Consider the following 21,832-nt stretch of genomic DNA (forward strand, 5'->3'; position numbering starts at 1 on the left):
TTATATATTATACTTGAACCTAAGAGTAATCTTGGTAAACTAATGATAAATGATTCAAGGTAGATTAAGTAATATATAGTTAAAATTATCAGCAGCAAGGCAAAAAACATTCTAAGCCATTTTTAAGAATAGTGACAATGTGCAGGTGGCTACCAGTCTGTTATCACTACTGAATCCCAAAGGAAAATAGTTAATGTAGGAAATACAGGATTTAATTCCAATCTATTAAGTCTCTTCTTAATTTCGTTGGGCTATTTTATATCACTAATTGTGTTGGCAGCCAGTGATTAAAGATACCAGATTAGAAACTGGAATGACTTTGGGCTAATTAGTCTGTCTCGGCCTTGGGAAAAAGTCAGTGGCAAATCAGTTCCCAAAATGTTTCCAAAAAAACTGCAGGGACTTGTCTGGGTGAAGACTCACTCAAAGGAACAACAACCCCAAAAAAGTACAATAATCAGTAGGTGAAGGTGAAAAGTGAAATTTAGAGTGTCAATTTTAAATGGATATAAAGTCATTTTACTGTCTGTCTGTCCAGGCTGAAGTTGACAAAAACATCGATCTCCTGAAAAAGAAAGATGAAGAGTTAAGTTCTGCCTTGGAAAAAATGGAAAGTCAGTCAGAAAACAATGACATAGATGAAGTTATTGTTCCTACCGCACCACTTTACAAACAGATACTGAACTTGTATGCAGAGGAAAATGCTATTGAAGATACCATCTTTTATCTGGGGGAAGCACTGAGACGTGGAGTTATAGACCTTGACATCTTTCTCAAGGTAGTTTTAATGAAATATTCAAATATACACGAATATACTGGCCCTTCCACTTGTCCACCTTAATTCTGAACTTTAATGCTATTTAGTAAATGTGATATGCAAATGCAGAATTTTCTTTTCCTGATCTAATATAGTATGCAGGCAGCAATTGTGGACCCACCATCCACATGGTAACTACAAAGATACAGTACAAGCATATGCTGTGATTCAAGTTGTTCTGCATCTCATCTCTTTGTTTAGTTTCTCTTTCCCACATTTCTCTTTGTTTTTTTTCAACTAATTTACTTTGCAATTGATTTTTTCCACCAGTATTCTGCCAGTAATTAATTCTCTGCTCCTGGTTATTCAGATTATTATCTTGCTACTTTTCAAAGGAATCCATGTGTATATACTGAAGTTTCAGAGAGGTATCTTATGAATCTGGCTTGGCTGTTGGCCTCTCCCACTTACTTTTGTTGAATAAAATAAAGCTCTCTCAACAGTGAGATCTAGGGAGAGAAGAAAATGGAATCACCAGAGCAAAATCAGTAGAGTTCTTTGCAATTCACTCATATATACTTCACAGCAACACCATTACAACACTTATTTTTAAAAAAGCATCTTCTGTTCTTTGTGTATTATTGCTGATGAGCAGAGGTAGTACAGTCAATTAAAGACAAGGAAATAATGGATTTAGATACCTTTATATAATACATCTCTCAATCATGTTTTCTATAATTGGGACCACAGTTTCCAGAATTCTCTGATAATATAACCAATTATAATCCCTGCTTCCTTAAGTCAATACATTCCAAATTGGTATTTGAAAACACTGTTATATTATTATGTTAATTTTTATTATTCAGGTAGTCACTGACTTACATTGTTTAATGACCATTTGAAATTACAGCAGCACTGAAAAAGTGAGTTATGACCATTTTTCACACTTATGACTGCTGCCTCATCCACATGGTCACATGATCAAAATTTGGGTGTTTGGCAACAGGTTCTTATTTATGATGGTTGCGGTATCCTGGGGTCGCTTTTTCTGACCTGACAAGCAAAGTGAATGGGAAGGCCAGATTCATTTGACAACCCTTGTACTAACTTAACAACTGCATTAATTCATTTAACAACTGCAGCAAGAATGGTCATAAAATGGGTCAAAACTTACTTAATAACTGTCTCACTCAGCAATAGAAATTTAGGCTCAATTGTAGTCATAAGTCAAGGGCTACCTGCATAGAAATGATCCACATTTAAATGTAGAGAGAGGAGAAGGAGAAAGGAAGGGGAAGTAGAGTAGGAAGGGATGATAGAGGGAAGATAGGAAGTAGGAGAGAGGTAGAAGAAAGAGGTGTATGGAGAGCAGAAAAGCTAATAATGGGTTTTTGTTTTTGGGGGCGTTGATGACAAGAGGAACTGATGTAATCATTATTTATTACTATATGATACTGGTTATGTATAGTATACATGTGATTATATGTTATGAAAATGGAAATAAAAATATGTTTAAAAAAAAAAGAAATGATCCACATTTACATCATATAGTGGCTTAGAATATAGTCCCATTTCTGCTAATTAGAGCAGCTTCCTGTTGATTTTATGGCTTTATCAATATATGTAAAATATTTAGTAAAAACCCCCATATACACTGTGGAAAGCTAAACTTCCTGGAAATACTTAAGAAGTAAACTTAAATCCATTTGGGAAGGAAAGGTACTAAAAATCAAACAATTTTTCTTACAATACGTTTTATTTTGACCAGTTCTTTTCAAAATCAAAATCTGGATATTTATTTCAATAATGGGGTAATTGATGATCTCAAATACGTGTATATCATGTTTATCAGTCTTGTACGATTTATCCTTGACCTGTTTTACTTCTTTTCAGCATGTCCGTCTCTTGTCTCGCAAGCAGTTCCAACTGAGGGCACTTATGCAGAAAGCAAGAAAGACTGCAGGACTCAGTGATCTCTACTAATCAATGGCATGAGAAAGTGTAATAGGGGCCAAATGGTCATATTCTGAGTTTCCTTTGAATATGTAGGTGGAAAAAATAAGTTATTATATCATTCAATTGTAAGATATTTTGAATGGATAATATATTTTTCTTTCTCTTCTTTTTGGTAAGGACTAGCTTTTATGAATGCACTTTCAATTTTCTGTAAACCTTTTGCATTGATGGACTGATGGCTAAATAAAATCCATTGCATAACTTTTTTTCCTTGTGCTATAGGTATTTGTGCAGTGAGCATGTCTTTCTTTTCATTTAACATCTGCAGAATATAGTTGAAATTGTTATCTGTGTACTTCTAAGATCAATTTGTAATAAAACCCTAGAAGATAGCTGAAGGCTAAAATGTCTTTTACATTATTTAAAAATTGTTGTATGATCCGATCTATTTGCTTGTTTAATAGACACTTCTTAGCATTGAAAAAACATTATCACTTCTCCCCTATTAAACCATAAATACTGTATGTTTTCTCATTGTTAAATCACCTATTCTTTTTTTAATCAGATTAATTCTTTCAGATGTCTCTTAAAATGTGCCATTAATTTAATGAATTAATAACAAATTCGAAGATGGTAATTACCTTGAATTACTTTAAAGAAGAACTATAACCAATAAACCAATGAAAATATGTAGATTAATTCACTATTAGCTATGATTGAAGTCTGTGAACCCTATGACTCTTATGTCATAGGAATCCTATGTACTTTGATTATCCTGTATTCAACTTTGATCTCTAAAGCCTCTGGAACTGATTTTATAAGAGGGAGAATTCCTTTTTTTGTCTTGCCACCAGTCTCACATATTAAAAAATAACCAAATTCATACACTAAAAAATCTTTAAAACAATAAAAATTATTAAGACTGTGGAAAATACTACTTCTGAGAGTGCAATTCAACTTACTAACAATGTAGTCCTTTAACAGGCTCTAACCCACTATTATCAGATCCCCCAGCATAATGATGCAGCCATGTCTTCAGACCTTTACTAAAGGCCAGAAGTGCTGGAGCTATTTTAAGTTCTAGGGGAAAGATGATCCAAAGGATGGGCATCAGGGTAGGAAAATGCTCTCTTCCTGTGACCTGTCAGATGACGTTCCTTCATGGATGAGACATATAACATACCTCTCATACTGGATTTGATGGGATGGGCGTCACTTAGTGAGGTTGCCAGTCCCAATTGTGGTCAGAAAGTGAGGACTACTTACTGTATAAATCAGGCGGGGGGGAGGGGAGAGAAGAGGACCACTACCCCCCTCCTGAATCCTCCAGAAGTCATCCCTAAACACACACTATGCCATCTTGGATGCTGTATCTTGTCATTAATTGAACTTCAAAAGGGGTCCTTTGAAGTTGTGCATCTACAATTACCTCAACAAAATGGGAGGTTTGCAGCTGGATGAAACTTAAACCAGTTCTCTTACATCCAAGAATTACCTTTTGAGGAGAAGATGGGCTGTTACTGCTTCAAGACAGGGCAAATCACCCCATTCTGCAAAAAAAGCATTCACTACTGCTTAAATCCAACATGAATATAAAAAACAGGTGGCAGAATTTGCAGCAGCAAGGAACTTCTGCAGAACCAACCAGCTGAAACTTTCCTGATAACCAGGCAAGATCATACCTCAATAATTTCCATAGGTCCTCCTCAGCTGGCTCTAGCTATGAGTTGATTCCAGCACTTTATCTGCTAAATGCATATAATAACTATGAATTACTGGTAAATAGCTTTTGTTTTTAATAATAGATTGAAATAATGTCCTGTAACAGACTGATTCCAAAACTTAAACCATGTTTTAGACCAAAAAAAACCAACTTATCACTAAATTTAATATTTTAGGTTCCCACAATATCACATAGGAATAGGGATCAAATGTGAAATGTTTTATTAAGTTTCCTCAGTAAATGCATTGGGATTTGCAGAACTGCTTAAACACAAGCCATTATGATGATGTGTAAATTCTGTGCATGCCTAAATAGTCTGTTTTGTATTTGCAAATATTGATGGTTGTATCCTCAGCTTGCTATTCATAATATTCTTTTAAGATTAGCTTGGAATTCTTCACCTATTAGTCCCTGTTACATAGGTATTATTCAGATCATGCTAATATATGAACTGTAGCAGCACGCAAATTCTGTTGAATCTTAAACGAATCCTTGCATATAATTAGGAATACCAGGAGTACCATTGTAAGGTAAGTATTGTGTTCTGGTTGAGACCACATATATAAAAATGTCAATTTAACTAGTGGAAAATATTTCTCAACCAATCCTAAAAAATAACTAAACCTTTTTCTTTCCCCTGCTTCAAGCAAATATGGATTTAGTATATTGTCAAAGGTTCGAGTTCCTTTCTGCTGAAACCAGGAATGCTTCACTTATTTACTATAGTACTTAATTTTAAATGGGTTTATACTTTTTCCTGAAGCTTCCTGCTGATAACTGTATAATCCAATTATCATTTAATGTTTCAGCACGATGAAACTGTATTGGGAGGGCAGCATGGCTCTGTGATTTAAGAGCATTTGATACCCATCAGCCATGGCTTCGTTTGGACAGCTACATAAGACCATTTTAAGTGTTTTATTATTAATTTAAAATTGCAACCCATCTCGCCACAAGGCAGGTGTTTTTATAATAGAATTTCCAATTGAGCCATATCCAGAATGTGACACAAGGTTATTTTTGGGCACTTGTGCTGTTGAACAAGATGAATTTGTCTAGTCTTCCAGTGTAAATGAAACGGCTGCAGGTCATCAACATACACCTTGATTTTCAATTGTGGCATGGTTGTTAGTCAGCGAGTGATGCGGTGACCTAGGGATGGAGCTCTCACCTCACAATCAGGAGGCTGTGAGTTCGATCCTAGGTAGAAGCAGATATTTCTCTCTCTGGACACATTGAGATTTTATCTGCTGAATATAACTCTGTATTGGCGACAGGAAGGGCATCCGGCCAGTGAACACTCCGCCCAATTCAGTTGCCCAGACTCCACCCTGCAAGGGATTATGGGGTCATTAAAAGACGATGATGGTGGTGGTTGTTACTCAGCCCTTCTAGAGTAGGCAACTGATATGCCATGGTTACACCCCATGCTGACCCTCATAATGTGCTTTATCTTCACAACTGTGGCTTGTATCCAATCCTAGCAATTAAAAAAATGCGTTGGTTGAAATTTTCTTACAGAACATAATTAAGGTTTTGATGTTACTTCTGAAGCCCTAAACATTTTAGAGTTTTTTCCATTACAAATGCATTTGACTGCAAGAAGGTCCTTACTGAGGATCCTATAGGCTGTCTCAAGAGAAGACAAATCTTTTTGGCATGTAGGAATCAGCCTTTTCAGGTAACGCTCCTCAGCAATGGATACATCCAGTCCACACTCCTGGCATCCAGAAGTGTTCGTCCATTTCATCAAATGTTTCCATTTTAACTGTTACTAATTTTTGGCATTAGTTTTAGAGTTCATTTTCAAAAATGATGTTAGATGTTGTCTTGAGCGCTTGCCAGAAGCGTGGGTGCATATGAAATAAAATGAAGGCAGACAAAAGTAATTGATGTTTATTTTGCTCTTTTGGGCTGGTACTAAAGCTAGACAATTGCATCAATTCTTAATGTTGCATGCAGTTCCCGCAGGAGAGTACAGTGAGTTCTCTTGAAAAATATACACAAAGACCTGAAGCACTGATGTCAGGAAAAATACATTTACCATTGCTCTGTAGTGGAAATTTAAGTCACCTGTCAGCAGAAAATATTGGTCAGTGAATTTGCCAATCATTTTCGACAGCAAAATCTTTGGAAAACCAAGTAACTTATTTTCTGATCTGATGTTAACTGGGAAAAAGCAGGATAATTTCATTTAGTAGTGTTAAGTAGATGTTGGATTGACTGTCCCTTCATAAAACTAGATTATATTCCTATTTTGGTCACAGATCAAGATAGGAATCTTGCAGCTTCTGTTTCTAAATGAGGAAGAGGAATATTGTTATTTAACCACTGATGCTTCAAATACATACTTGCAAAGGAATTGTCTCATTTGAAAAGTGCAAATAACCATCAACTAAGGCCTGTTTCACATTAGTAAACAGCAAAGAGACAGACTTAAAATTGAAGCTCCTTTTGGATTCCCCACAGTGTCTCCGCACTCTTCTTCAATTTATTTTCTTCTTCAGTCTTCAGAGTCATTTTGATCACATCTGTAATGCCTGAAGAGCCCAGAATGCATGGAATACTTAGGAAGACATCATCCTTAATTCCATGCATACCCTGGAAAGGTAAAATATATATGGCCATGAAATACCACTTTTCTTTAAATATAATGGACATTTTATCATCACTGGAAGAAATTAGAGAAAGCCACATAATTTATATGGAGAAATATTCTAAAAACCTTCAGATAAAAAAGGTTAAATAATTATGTAGGCAGTGTTTGGACTAAAAACTCCTATGAGGGAGATGAGCAGTTAAGCTTGGCGCACACATACACACACACACATCCTCTTGATACCAATTTGCTTGAATAAAAGAAAAACGGAAGGGCTTATGTTTTAAGATCACTGATATACACAGGAGGAGACAGCAAAAACAGTCAAGATGGTAGCTGCCCATAGTGGTCAATTTGTGTGTCAATCTGTACAAAGGAATGATTGTACTCCTGCAGCTGCCGTGTTGCCCATTTTGAAATCCATACTATTAGCAGAACTATCTGAGATCATTAGAAATCGGAAGCCTGTTTTGAATTTGTCTAAGGAAGGGCAGTAGTCATCTGACCAAGGTTGAGAAGACACTAAAAATGTACTTTTTGACCAGAAATAGAAACAATGAAAGGCTCATATTGAGTTGTTCTCTCTATCTTTAGCTGAACTCTCTTGGGGGAGAACTGCAGAACCAGGCAGCCACTATTAAGTTCCCCATCCTACTTCCCACCTTGGAAAGTTACCCTTACACCAGGGAACATCTTGTGAAGACAGGGTTCATTCATGTACTGCCCTTTTGGGAAAGAAGCAGAGAACATGCTGTCGGGATTGTCTGATCAACAGGCTTTTGCAGTTACAGCCGCAAGAGGTCTACCGAGTATCCCAGAAGCAAACTTGCCCTTTTTGCTTGATTGCCTCCTTAGGCCTTGTAAGCACAGCCTTCCCAGATTCCTAGAGCTGCCCTTTCAGAATTGGGTTTTGCAGTATAAAAAAAGTAGCTGACTTTGCCTTATCCGTCCAGATCAGACCAAGGAACAGAATGCCAACAACCACCCTCTGAATTTCCCTGAACCTTAGGAGAGAACCACGATCATGTGACTGAAAGGTATCCAAGCCTTTCTACCTCTTCCCACTAACCTACCTGCTTTCTCTACTTTCCTGCTCCTCCACATTCTACCATGATTAAACTTGAGCTATCTTTTTGGTCCCTCTATTCTCTTTCTGAAATCCCAAAGGAAGCACAATACCCCCTCTCTCTTCCTCTACATATTCAACAGACATATATTACAAAAAAAAAGGGCGGGTTGCTTCTATTACTCTATTCTCCAAAACCTGCGTGCTCCCCATTCTTACTCCTAAGCATTGTTTCCTACTGGGTTATTTTTCCCAATACGGCTTATATGCTTTCCCCACTGAATGTTATTTCTACAGTGATAGCTACTTTGTCTTCCGTGACTGTTCTTTTCCACATTAAGTGATTCAGTAATGTCTTCTCCCTTCGGATTGCTATTCCCTCACCTCATTATTATTGCAAAGGCTATTTTTCCCCGCTGCATGTATGTCTTTCATTGCTCTTTCTCTGCCTTCACTGTGCTGTTTCTCAACAAAATCCAGTCTCTTTCTGAGGTATGCAGGAGTGGTGATTTTGAGGTCCATATTCACTCTGGTATGTGTAGAATATTTCAGATCTTTAGTTTAGTCTTGCTTGCATTCCAATTCCTGCTGGATCCAGGATGTTGGAACTGAATTGTGGCTAAATACACAAATTATAAAACCATAATGACTAAAGGAGTAGTTGATTACCTTCACCATTGTAGAAATTGGATGTACTCTCCTTAAATTCTTCATGATGGTTTCAGCCAGATCAGCCACAGACAGACCAATTGCCCATGATGTGTATCCCTTCAGCTTGATCACCTCGTAAGCACTGCAATAGATTACAATGTTAAGATTGGTCTGCAGAACTATGGCAGCACTCATGATGTTGCTAGGAAATGATCTAAAACACAGCAAACTAGTTTGCAAATTAAACCAATGGTTTCAGATTGTTTAGTTCTGAAATACATGTACTTCAGAAATATATAAAAAGATGGTGCCTGCCAATAAATTCCAACATATGTTGGAATGTTGGGGTCTTATAATACTTGTGGAACTACCTAAGTCTCTGATTATATTTTATCACAATGTGATTATATTTTATCACACTGTATGTTTTGTATGATTCTTAGCCACATAAATTTGAAGTGTTACCTGTCCACCACCTGTTTGTGGACTTCCTTCCAGTTCTCCTTGTCTCCATCAGTACCCATTTCAGGATGCAACTCTTTTAGGGAGACACCAGCAACGTTCACACCACTCCAGACAGGCACTGAATAAAAAAGATTTTCCAGGTTATTCACGCCTTCAGAACACAATCTCATTATATTTACAAAATTATATGGTTAGCGTAAAAAAGCTACCACTTTAATTCTCCCACACATGAACCTCAAGGAAAGCTATGAAACAAGTGAAAACGGATGAGCTGGTTCCAAATATGGCCTTCATTCTAGTAAGCAATGAAGATCCATTTACTGTAAAGGAACAGCTTGAGCCTTTGACCTGGTTAGAAAGAGATACTGGATTAGCTCCAGATAATCAGGACCCAAACCTACTCTCATTTTTGAATGAACAACTTTGGCAGGAAAAGAAGTGAGTAAATCTTTAACAGCAGCTCCTTTTCATACTGACTTACTGACCAATCACTGCCTCTTTATTGTGGACCTTGGATCTTTTTTCGAACATAACTGGAAGCTCCTCCAGCTTTTGTACCCTTTGCGCAAACACATTTCGTTCTCTTAAGATGGTCAAGTACCCTCATTTTCTTTGTAAATTCTGTATCCATGTTTTTCAACCTTTATCCTTACCTTCAGAACACAAGTTCCTTGTATAATTAATACGTGACTAGCCTTATGGAATGAGATAAATCCCCGAGCTTCATCCTCCTCAGAATCAGATTAATTAATCAGTTTAATCCTTTTAATGAAGTCCAAACATACTCACATAACTGATTTTCTAACTAAGTCACGGCAATTATATACAAAATGGCTTGGACGTGGTAAGCGAGCTGTGAATAGTCCCCTCTGCTTCTACAGCTAGAATTTGGCTTGGACACCATGTACTATGTATAATTTATCCTGCAGGGCTTGTGGAACAGCAAACACTGCTCCTTTCAGGCACAGGAAACCTGGGAACAGATTTAAAAAGTTGGATATTATATTTCTGATCTTTTATTTTTGTTTAGTTTCACTACATAAGAGTTTACTGGATGAAGCAGAATTTTGTAGCAATTTTATCTTGATCCCAAAATGAAAAGGAGCCTGAGCAATTAATGCAAATGCATGAGATCTGACTAACATTTTCCTGTTACATTTTATTGGAATGGAGGACTGGCAAAAATGGACGAGGAGAAGTGAAAAAGATCCAATACTGTATTCCAAAGCAAGAATGATTAACTAAATATTTCCTTTTATTATGTCCTTAGTTTTTGTTTAAGAGTAGCTAGCCAAGTATTTTGTAATATATGACATAGAGATAGGTAGTTATTGTATCACAAAGTGCAAAGTAAAGCAAACCTTTCTATGTACAGGGTTACACAACTGCATGAAGAATAAACTATCAATGCCTAATGTTACACCATAACATTGAAAATAGATATTCCTGGGCCTTTTTAAGAAATTTCAAATTTCATCAAATGGTCTATTGCACGGGTCAGCAAACATAAACACTTCAAGAGTCATTTGGATCTGTTTCCCAAAGAAAAGAAAATACCAGGAGCCACAAAGGTCCTAACTGGAAGCCCCCTGTTCAATTCTGGAGCTGACCGGAATTTCCGTTCCCCCACCAAAGAGTCTCCTTCTAGCGCGCGTTTCCTCTACCTGTCATAACTGAAAGCCCTAACAATTGTGGAGACAACAAGAAAACCCCTTGCCATAGTGTCTTCTGGCGCACTGTGCTTCTCTCCCCCTCCAACTGGAAACTCCCCTCAAAATTGTGGCGCCGACAAGTGACGGAGCCACAGCAGAGGGAGGAAAGAGCCACATGCGGCTCCAGAGCCACAGTTTGCTGACCCCCTGGTCTATTGGATTCAACTATGAAAATCCCTGATCTACAATAAAGATAGGACATTATCTACAAGGAGTAACTGTCTCCTACTCCTGATGCAAGACAAGAAAGTTCTGACTTCTCTTTTAGCGAAGGAGCCCCCTTCCTAGTTTTGGAATGGCAAGCTAGAAAGAGAGCTCAAAGAGGAAAACATGAAACACACAGGAAAGAAGGGACATGACACACTAAAGACCTTCATGGTATGTCCACTGAGCTATTTCTCTATAGCAAAGCATTCTATACTAAAATGTACTAGGAGCTGCCTCTAGGCATGGGAATCCTAGGTCCTTGCACTGAATTACTTTCTACAGCATTGTTCTGCCAAAGGTGACTTCAGCCAAAGCACAAGCGCTAAGTTTTGAGGGCTTTATTAAGGAAGATACAAACCTGCTAGTGGAATGGGCCATAATTTTTCAGCAGGCAAAGTTGTTCTAACTATTATAGGCTACTCACATGCATGTCTTGGACTAGTCACAAACACCCTGCGACAGAGGTGGGTTTCACATAATTTAACAACCGGTACTCCCAGAATCAAAAATGTGAGCACATGTGCCTTGCACACATGCATGCTGCATCAAAAACACAGCAATTGTATAAGATGGGATAGCGCTGGGGCAGGTGGGTGGGCCCAGCCACTGGTCGTAACTACCAGTTCACCCAAACCAGTCCGAACTGGCTGAAGCCCACCCCTGCCCTGTGGCCCAGGTATTTGCCACTTAGTGCCATTTTTGTAATGGCACTAAATCTGAATTCTTGCTTTGTCCAGGTAAATCTCAACAACTCACCTATTGTCCAGTTTTACTGCAATAACTTGGTTTGGGGAGTGGGGCAGAGGGGAGTATTTTTTTCTGGCTCTACTGAAAAATCAAGTTCACCTTATTCATGAACTTTGGGTCTCAATAGAGAGTGGATGATCAGAAATCCTTCTTGTGCCTAATTGCTGAGATTTTGGCCAAAAGTTATGACAATTTATAAATATCACCTCCCATGCCTGGTGCTCCAAGGCTGAGTCATGTAAGTGTTCAAATAAGATTTGGTCTGTATGGATTTACTGTCCTCGGCTGATAAACAGTCCTACTCAATCTCCAAGCATGTCCTTCGCAACCAAAGTGGTTCAATCTCCCTTGACTCAATGTGTCTGATGATGCTAAAAAACTCCCCAGTTAGGATGTCAAACAGGTCTAAGAACTCATATCTCCTGGGCCAATTGAGATTACTCACAGCTCCACTGTCTTGCACTAGTCCCAGAAACCTAGGGAATTAGTGGGAATGGTAGGGATGGAAATATACAATGGGTCTTAAGGACAGATGGTATCCAGAGTCTGGTTTTCACTCCAGTAAGTTGAAACAAATATATCTATGGACAACAAATCACTATCTGCATGCTTGGCAGCTATATTGGGAGGTCTACTGAGTTTATAGGAGGTATGTAAAGAAAAAAGAGAGGAAAATCCAGTGTTAAGAGGAAAAAAAAAGAAAGGAAAACAGTAAGGTGTTGTAGATCTTCCAAAGTTGAGGGAATTCTTGATAGGCTAGTGTTCCCTGTGAAGCAATGCAGTGATGGAATTGGGAAGTTGATATATCTTTCCGTTGAAAGAAATTTTAGTATCTTTTCAGCTGTTCCATATGCAAAATGTGCTAGCTGTGCTACAAGGAAAAAAATCATCTATCACAACCGGTGTAAAAAGTGCTAGTCTGGGTCCTTACATCATGTTAAGAAAAACAGTAATACAATTAGATGTTATTAAGACGACCCTTCCCGAAAGTCTGCAAGTATTTTTTATATACTTTTTAAATACTCTATGCTATGCATAAAGGTAAAGGTTTCCCTAGCACATATGTGCTAGTTGTTCCAGACTCTAGGGGGCAGGGCTCATCTTCGTTTCAAAGCCAAAGAGCCAGCACTGTCGGAAGTCGTCTACGTGGTCATGTGGCTGGTATGACTAAATGCCAAAGGCGCTGTTACCTTCCCACCAAAGATGATCCCTATTTTTCTACTTGCATTTTTACATGCTTTCGAACTGCTAGGTTGGCAGAAGTTGGGACAAGTAACAGGAGCTCACTCTGTTACGCGGTGCTAGTGATTCGAACTGCTGAACTGCCGACCTTCTGATCGACAAGCTCAGTGTCTTAGTCACTGAGCCACCTCATCCCTATGCTATGCATACGGATTGTTAAAAATAGTTATTGTGAGCTATTACACTGATTTGTGTGTAGGATGGCCATGGGGTCAAATAGGACAAACTGTAAAAAAAAAACAAAAAACCAAGCTTTCCTTTATAAAACTCCAAGAGTCTCTTACAAGATTTATTTTGAACTCCCATGTTATGAGTTTAGAATTCAGATTGATAGAGTTTGGCCTACTTGGATTACAGAATTGACCTTTTCTGACAGAACTAAAAGTCAAATATAGCTCATCTAGTGTTACCTTCATGTAGCAGGGCAGGGTAGATTAACTTTTATATTGAGAAGGGAATAGAGAAAGCTTCCATTAGGTTTGCTCAGCATGTAAATCTCACATTTAGAAGCCAATGTACTTCTAGTACAACAGAACTCTGGTTAGATTAAAAGGATTTTGTTAAAATTTTACACACCTACCCAGCCACCAAGAATATGAAAGAAGTTGGAAGGTTTCAGGTACAGGCCAGCAAATAAATTACACAACAGAAGCTTCTACAATCTTGGGTTCTTTCACAAAATGTTGCAAATCTGCACAACTTTTCCCAGAATAATTTCTCCATTCTGCTTAGTATGTAATTAGTCTTAATGCCAAGAGAAAAATTATTGCTTACCGCTGGAATCCCCATGCTCTCCAATAATCCAACTATGGCAGCTGAGAGGATGGATACCCAGTCTGTCACCCATCAGATGGCGGAAACGGGCGGAGTCCAGATTACAGCCACTTCCAATAACACGGTGCTTAGGAAAGCCACTGATTTTCCATGCCACATAGGTCAGAATATCCACTGTTGATTTAAAAAAATTAAATTGGAAAACACCTGCCATATTAAGGGCAGAAACGGTGAGGAAAGATTGCTAATCCTTATAGAACATTAGCAGACTTTGTCTCCAGACCAGAATGATAAGTTAGGCAAGTTTGTCCATTTATTTTCACTTGTACACAGGGACTTCTCAATGATGGGAAGGCCAAGATAGCAGTAGCTATAGCACTTAGACTCATATACCCCCATAGTGCTATCCAACACTCTCTTAAGTGGTTTACGGAGTCAGCCTATTGCCCCCAACAATCCAGGTCCTCATTTTTAGCAACATGCCCAAGACTGACTTCCAGTCTCATTATGAAGAAAGGTATTGCTAAATTTGTACTGGACCTGACAGATGTTTGCAAATAAGTACAAAAGTGGATTTAGTTTCTGCAAGAGAAAACTCAGAATTTCTTTAAATTCCCATCAAAGGGACGTATGTCCGTCTCCCATTAAAATCCCTGTACAATAAACAATAGACTGTAAACATTCCGAAAAGGAGATGGCTAACCTGGATTGGAAACAACAAGCAGCTTGCAGTGTGGGCTGTACTTGACAATATTGGGAATGATGAATTTGAAGATATTCACGTTGCGCTGAACCAGGTTCAGACGAGATTCTCCTTCTTGTTGACGAGCTCCAGCAGTGATGATGACCAATTTAGAGTGTGCAGTCACTGCATAATCTGCCAAATGAGAAATTGTATGTTCAACATACTGTACATTTCAGCATCTGCCTGTGCAATGGATGAATCGACTGCACGACACCTTCATGTCAGAGAAAAATTGGCCTATAGAATGAGAGATGCAAAACTACTAAAAGGGAAAGAGATGCCCTATGGTGATACTTATTCATTTAGACTTACAGGTTGCAAATAAGTAGCGACATCAGCCTTCCTCATCCTGAAGTCTGTAAATTTTGGGATTTTAGAATCCAACACTGCTGAAAGCTGATTTGAGGATAATTACTTTGTGTGTGCCTGAAATGTATCCAAGAGGAAGTATAAACTTGTCTTCAGGCATCCCCAAATTCTCATGATTGCAAGAATGCTCAAGTTTCCGGGTCAAAAAAATAAAAAGCATGTGAGGTAATACAAAACTTTAACTATCCTGTTATTTATGTATTTATTTTTGCTAGCTCTTTTCAAGCAGAGTCAATGAATGGCCCCAGTCTCTTCTCTAGCCTCAGAGGCAGAGCTACAATTAACCCAAACCCATAGTTCTTGGGTTTGACAAAATGATACTGACAAGGGTGATGGAGATCGCTTGTCATGAAATGCTATGACCTAAATTGCTAATACCGGCAAGGCTGTGATTAAATAAAGCAAAAAGAAAACATCAATTTAAAACAGTAGCCTGCCCTATTCAGTAGTTAGCTCACTGCTCTTTGGAATTCTGATTTGTGAATCTCTGTTTTTATTTTATTATCTGCCCCATAAATCCATGCACTTAGTGACAGAACAATTTGTATGTGGGCCAAAGACCATTCTGGGGCCAAAATGTTTATTTCTAAACTTAGCTTGATATCTTTTCTGGACATGCACCAAGTTTTTTAACCCTTCTTGAAATGTCCGGTGTTCAATGTCAGATTATGTTCTACACTCTTTAATAGCCTTCTGGAGCTAGAAGCAAGGATCAATTTATACACTTCCCTGTTTTTCCTCCAAATTTCTCACATCTAAGCCTAGCCAAGGAACCAACTGAAAGCTGGATCTCCCAGCTAATATAATCTTTATCAGGTGAAGTCATATACTATATGTTCTTCACCCATAAACCAGTCCAACATGATCTCACTTTTCTGAATAGCTGTAACAGGAATCAGTTAATAGCAAAGAGCCAAATGCAGACACTGATGTATAGAATCAACCTGATGCCAGTCAGCCTGCATATGACTTTGCACTTTTCAAGAAGGGAGGCAAGGTGGCTAAAGAATTTTAAGAATCAGCCTGGAAGGTTATTATGATGTAGAAATAGTGTTAAAATCTTTCCATTTTAAACCTGAATTAACGAAGAGGTGGAGTCTGATTTTGTCTGCAGTTACCAGAAAACAAAACGGCTTCTCCATTTCGGCTTTCTTTTTGTATAATAAATGACATGGTACAATATGTCATGTGTTGTTCATCTGAGGTTGTACTTACTTATAAGAACTACTAAGGTCTAGATTTTTTTAAATTATGACTTGATATGTAAAAACCATAGAGCTCAAAGTGGGTATACTTTCTTTTTCACATGACTGTATTCTAAAAACTTCTTTTTGCTTATCTTTGATAATGAATGAAAAAAGTTACATCACTCTGATTTGGCTACAATCCATTTAATCCTTTTTGTAATCATGGCAGTCTGACTACAGAACCATTTAACGGAACAATGGAGAAATGAACTTATTTTGGTTATTGGAGATTGTTTCTGCCACTACAGCCAAAAGAAGAGCTGGAAGGGCAGGAGGGGGGAGGGAAACTAAGGCTAAGAGTTCTGTCATCAGGAGAGAGCAATAGTGAAGTGCATCTGTTTTTAATCATTCTGGAAAACCAAGTGAGAAGGATCCAAATTTAGTAATTGCTCTAAGTTAATCCCACTAAAATAACTATTAGACATGATTAACTTTTCCAAAACTGTGCTAATAGATATACCATGTGATATATGATTCTACCCACGTTGGTATTGTTTTGGTGTGGGTGGGTGTTATCATACCAAGAGCTATCTTAGCAAAAAAGGGAATTGTATTGGTTCCCATGGCGAAAGTCCCATTCGCTCTAGGAAATATCAGATATTGCCATTTCCCTAAAGCAAAAGAGGGTTTCTGTAACATAAAAAGATTGTATAACCTTTGCCAGAGACGATCTTTGGGGTTTTGAGAAAGAGGCTGCCATGCTGAAGATCCAGCATCTCTCCCTTCAGCTTGTCCTCCACAACATCAACAAGAGCAAGTTCATCAGCCAAGTCCTAAAAAAGGGTCAAATGTTAGAGAGAGAGAGGCATCCCACATATTTTTTAATGACCTAACAATGGTGCATTAGATTCTCTCCAGCTCTTACCTGGGTAGTGAAATGCAGTACCAAATGTAATCTATCACTTTCCTGGGCAAAGCCAGGAGATTTACTGAGTCTCCAATAATCTCTCATGCATGGCTTATCAGATCAGAATTATTTGTCCAATTACTAGTCTGCCCAAAAACCAACTTCACAAAATTATATTCAAGAAAAACTTGTTAGAAACTACCCTGAGGAAACAATAAACAATAATAACCTCCCCCATTACCCCCAACCTCCAGAAACCTAAATCAAGGCCTGTGGAGAAAGAAGGACGTTTTAGGGCTCACTTGAAGGCAAGTGAATAAATCTCCAAAGGGATGATGTCCCAGGGGGCAGATGTTGCAACACAGTGGTCCCACTAGATCAGTGTTTTTCAACCACTGTGCCGTGGCACACTAGTGTGCCGTGACATAGTGTAAGGTGTGCCGTGGGAAAAACACTTTATATATAGTCAATATAGGCACAGAGTTAAATTTTTTTAACATTTTCTAATGGTGGTGTGCCTCGTGATTTTTTTCATGAAAAAAGTGTGCCTTTGCACAAAAAAGGTTGAAAAACACTGCACTAGATAACATCGTTCATAGGATATATCCTATGAGATGATTTTGCTACAAATATTGTTGGTTAAACTCAGATCCTTCCAGTAGGATTAATTCTAGTAACCTAGCATTAATACTTTCAACAGAATTAAAAGCTTTTTATCCACAGATCTATTCACCTAGGCAGACAGGACTGGCTTTTTAACATTTCAAAAATAAATAATACAACAGATATATGATAATGCAATTACAAATGATGGACTTTGGGATTCGTAAATATGGTTAAAACTATTTATAATGACCAATCGGCAAAAGTGATGGCAAATGGTGATAATGACAGAAAAAGTGGCCATCAGGAAGGGAACTAGACAAGGATGCCTGTTATCTCAATTATTATTCATATTAACATTAGAGATTTTGAACAGAAAGATAAGACAGAATGAAGAAATAAAAGGGATGAGAATTCAATTGCCTTAAGGAGTACTTTTCTCTCAGTTGCATTAAAAATGACTAACATGTTATGTTACCACTAGTCTTATTAATGCTATGTGACATCAAACGGGGTCACAGCACTCTTGAAGGCCATGGGCAAACCTGAAGGAAGGAACAGAGACAGATTAGAAGCAGACATTCTGGTTTAAAGATTACCTCTGTAGTGCTCCCAATCTATGCTTTGGATCCACAGAAGCTGTCTATTTCAAACAAATTGCAGAGATACAAAATACTGCAAAGTACACCCTGTAAACTCAGACATCACTTACCTTCATCAAAATACTTATGGCACAAGCCATGCCAACTGCACCAACCCCAACCACAGTGATTTTGTTGTGGGCATGATCGTGTTCTTCCTTATGGACATGTTCAATTAGTTTTTCTTTGAGAGACATCTTGTAACACTGGAAGAAAAAAAATGACAAGAAACTCCTTATCTTACACTTCTCATTTGCTGTACGGTATTTACATTTGCTGTCAGAGTTCATTTCTAGCCTCATCTCTGCACTCAGATATTTCATGTCCCCACATTCACATATATCAATTTAATTCTGGAAATGTGCCAGAATTGGTTTATTTTCAATTTGGTTTTTACCAGATTTTCTTTTCACAAGGAACGTGGATGCAACAGAACAAAAGGACAGGAATGAGGATCAAGAAGCCTGGTTCTCATTGACCATGGAAGCTGTACCATCTTCAACATGAGGTCCATGTTGAATTTGTCCTATAGTCCCTTGAGGCATGTTTTTAATCACAGTGATTTCTGAAGCAGCAGCACAATAAATTGCATAGTCAACATTTTACTCGTTCTAATCTTAGGATCTGGCAAGAGCAGCCTTAGGAGAGGCAATATCCTACGACTTCTTTTCAACTTGCTCATTGCACATTGAGACACAAAATTTAGATGACAACTGGAAAACTCACAGAGATGGGACCCATATAAACAAAAGCAGTGAAAACAATGTATGGTTTGCCTTGGGAAAACTGCACTATGGACATAAAGATCACAGACAGCATGAAAGTGATTGTTTGAAGTTAAAGTCCAGAAAGTCTGTGGCTGGGAAGATAATCTGGTTCAGGGTACAATCTGATACACAATTTCACTCAGGCACATTGAACTCTGGTGACCCTGCATAGTGATCAAACTAAAAAGGTCTTCTTACATCTTTGCATTTGCACAGTTTTGATCACTCTTTGGAAGTTGTACTTTTCCACAAGGGGCCCTGGGAAAGTCTGTTTCTCAGGGCATCTGATGGGGCAGCTGCAATAGTAATATTGGAAAAAGCGGAGACTATCTGGCTCCACTAAGCTTCCAGCAGGAAGGACAAAGCAAGCCAGGATATTTCTGTAAGTATCAGGAGGTAAAGGATGTATCAGGAGGAAAAAAAATGTTTCATTATGTACAGTAGGAAGTTTATTCTACACAGCATGTGGTTTTTAACCCCTGTAGCCATAAGACCTGCTTCTCCTGTTCAGCATTCCTGCGGGGGGGGGGCATATAAATTAATTGCGTGTGGCGCTGCCCCAGGGTGCAACTGGTGAACAATTGCATCCAGCTATAGATGAAAGAAACCCAATGCGGTCATGGAGCGATTCCTATACAGAACTCCCCTCAATAGTGTTTCCCCCATCCCCTCCCCTTTAGCTCTCTGGGAAATGCCCCTCGCTTAAAGCAAGGAATCCACACAAGCTCTCTCCTCAATGCATTCCTGTTGCAAAGAGGAGGGGAACCACCATTGTCCTGGAGACAAAAGGCCCTTGGAGGATGAGACCATGAGTTTGCATAGGAAAACTAAATGCCATCCACAGCATGGTTGTCCCAAAGGTGGGTTTTTTTTCCAAGGGGCAGCTGAACTTTCTGTTTTTTCTTTCTCACCCAAGAAGCTTCTTCAGTTCTGACTGGATGTGATAATAAACATAAACCCCTCCATTCTCCACCATCCAGCCACAGAGAGGTTACTCAGGGCATAAGAGTCTGGAGTCTGCAGAATAACAGTTGAAAGGGACCTCGGGGCTCCTCCAGTCCAACCCCTGCCCCCAGCTCAGTCAGAAAAGCCTGCACCATTTAAGACAAATGATAGTCTAATCTCTGCTTAAAGGACTCCGAAGTTGGAGCACCCACAACCTCTTGGAACAAGTCGTTCCATTGATTGATTGATTGATTGATTGATTGATTGATTGATTGATTGAAGAGAAAGGTCTTCAAAGAAAAACCAGAAAGTCCAGTTGCCAACACCTTTGGGACATAGGAAAGTCCAACACCTTTGGGACATGGGAAAACTAATTCCAGGATTGGCGAAGATGGAGCCAAGCCCAATTCCCTCGCTCGGGAAGATTGAAGCCCCACTGCGAGGGGCCAAGCCGAAGTGACCCCAGGGGCTTCGAGGCGACAAACGCAGCCTTAGAAAGGAAAGCCGGTTCTCACCAGCCGATTTTAAAAAGATACGACTGCGGGGGTGGCGGAGTTGCCGTGCTGCAATGAGTACCTCCACGCGGAGGCTTCCGTGGACAAGCCGACGACCCCGCTGCCTTTCCGGGACGCTGCAAAAGTTGCATCCACGCCGCTAGGCTTAGCAGACCACCGGCCTCTCGTTCAGAACCACCAGTTGCTCTGATCCCTACCGGCCCGATCTGGTGATCCGGCCATCTTCCTCCAACGTACGATCCCTAAATCTCGAGGCTCCCCCCACCCTCCGAAGAGACCCGGGGCTCTCCGCCGTCCTTTGCAAGGGGGAAAGAGGCCGAGGAAGGGAGCAACTCCCCAAGAGTTGGCTGCGAAGCAATTCAGGCAACGAAAGCGTCCAAATCCCATTCGGAAGGACCATGTCCGCGCTTTTTAATTCGTACGCTCGGGCATTGTTTCTACGTGGGCGCGCATCCCCCTCCTCAACACCCCGCATCCTTTACCGCGGAGTAAAAAAAAAATGCTTTTCCCCAGCGAAAAGCTCGAGTCTCCCAATCCTCCCACCCCGCCTCACGCCTCCAGCCCGCTCCCTTACCTGGTGGTCTATGCAAAAGCCCCTTGCAACCCCGCCAATTGCCGCTCCAGTACCGCGAGGCTGGGGAGGCGGCGGCAGGGCTTTTATCAGGGACTCCCCACACGTGACCACGGGAGGGCGGCCTCCGGGAGACGTGCCAAGATTCACGTCTGGCCTGAGGAGAAGGTTCCCCACCCCCACCCCCGGCCTCTGCGGGCTTCCCTTTCTGGCGGGTGCTTCGTAGTTGCTGCTAGTGGGGGTGGTGGGCAAGCTGGGGCGCCCGGCCTCCCATGTCCCTCCATTCTACTGTACAGGGAGTCCTCCACTTAAGTTCATTTAGTGACCGTTTCAAGTTGCGACGGCACTGAAAAAAGTGACACATTACCGTTTTTCACACTTTCGACCCTTGCAGCGTCCCCCCGTGGTTATGTGATTTACATTTGGATGTCCCAAAGGTGCTTTTTTCAAGCGGCAACTGCACTTTCTGGTTTTTCTTGGAAAACCTTTCTCTGAAGAAGCTTCTTGGATGAGCTGAAGAAGCTTCTTGAAGGAGAAGCGAAACGTCTTCAAAGAAAAATCAGAAAGTCCAGTTGCCTCTTGGGGAAAAAAGCACCTTTGGGACAAGCTTGGATGCCTTAGCATCTCTATAGACATTTAATGATACATTTGGATGCTTGACAAGGGACTCACATTTATGACAG

General features: G+C 39.6%; 2 protein-coding genes across 2 annotated transcripts in view; one reads left to right on the top strand and one right to left on the bottom strand.

Moving 5' to 3' along the window:
- The window catches only part of TSG101 (tumor susceptibility 101), a 34,674-nt gene extending 31,569 nt beyond the window's left edge, over positions 1-3,105 (top strand). The window contains exons 9-10 of the mRNA XM_032222277.1: positions 539-778; positions 2,651-3,105. Of these exons, the coding sequence (XP_032078168.1) occupies positions 539-778; positions 2,651-2,740 (330 nt within the window). The 3' untranslated portion in view covers positions 2,741-3,105. The remainder of the gene's footprint in view (positions 1-538; positions 779-2,650) is intronic.
- Positions 3,106-6,316: 3,211 nt separating this feature from the next.
- Positions 6,317-21,245, bottom strand: LOC116512018 (L-lactate dehydrogenase A chain). Its single transcript, XM_032222295.1, has 8 exons — positions 21,153-21,245; positions 18,423-18,557; positions 16,916-17,033; positions 14,603-14,776; positions 13,900-14,073; positions 9,218-9,335; positions 8,771-8,894; positions 6,317-7,037 (listed from the first exon to the last, which is right to left on the bottom strand). The coding sequence occupies exons 2-8, from the start codon at positions 18,546-18,548 to the stop codon at positions 6,873-6,875; spliced, it is 999 nt and encodes a 332-aa protein (XP_032078186.1). The 5' UTR covers positions 18,549-18,557; positions 21,153-21,245; the 3' UTR covers positions 6,317-6,872.
- Positions 21,246-21,832: the final 587 nt, after the last annotated feature.

The sequence above is a fragment of the Thamnophis elegans genome, chromosome 1 (assembly GCF_009769535.1).
Source record: "Thamnophis elegans isolate rThaEle1 chromosome 1, rThaEle1.pri, whole genome shotgun sequence".
NCBI lineage: Eukaryota > Metazoa > Chordata > Lepidosauria > Squamata > Colubridae > Thamnophis > Thamnophis elegans.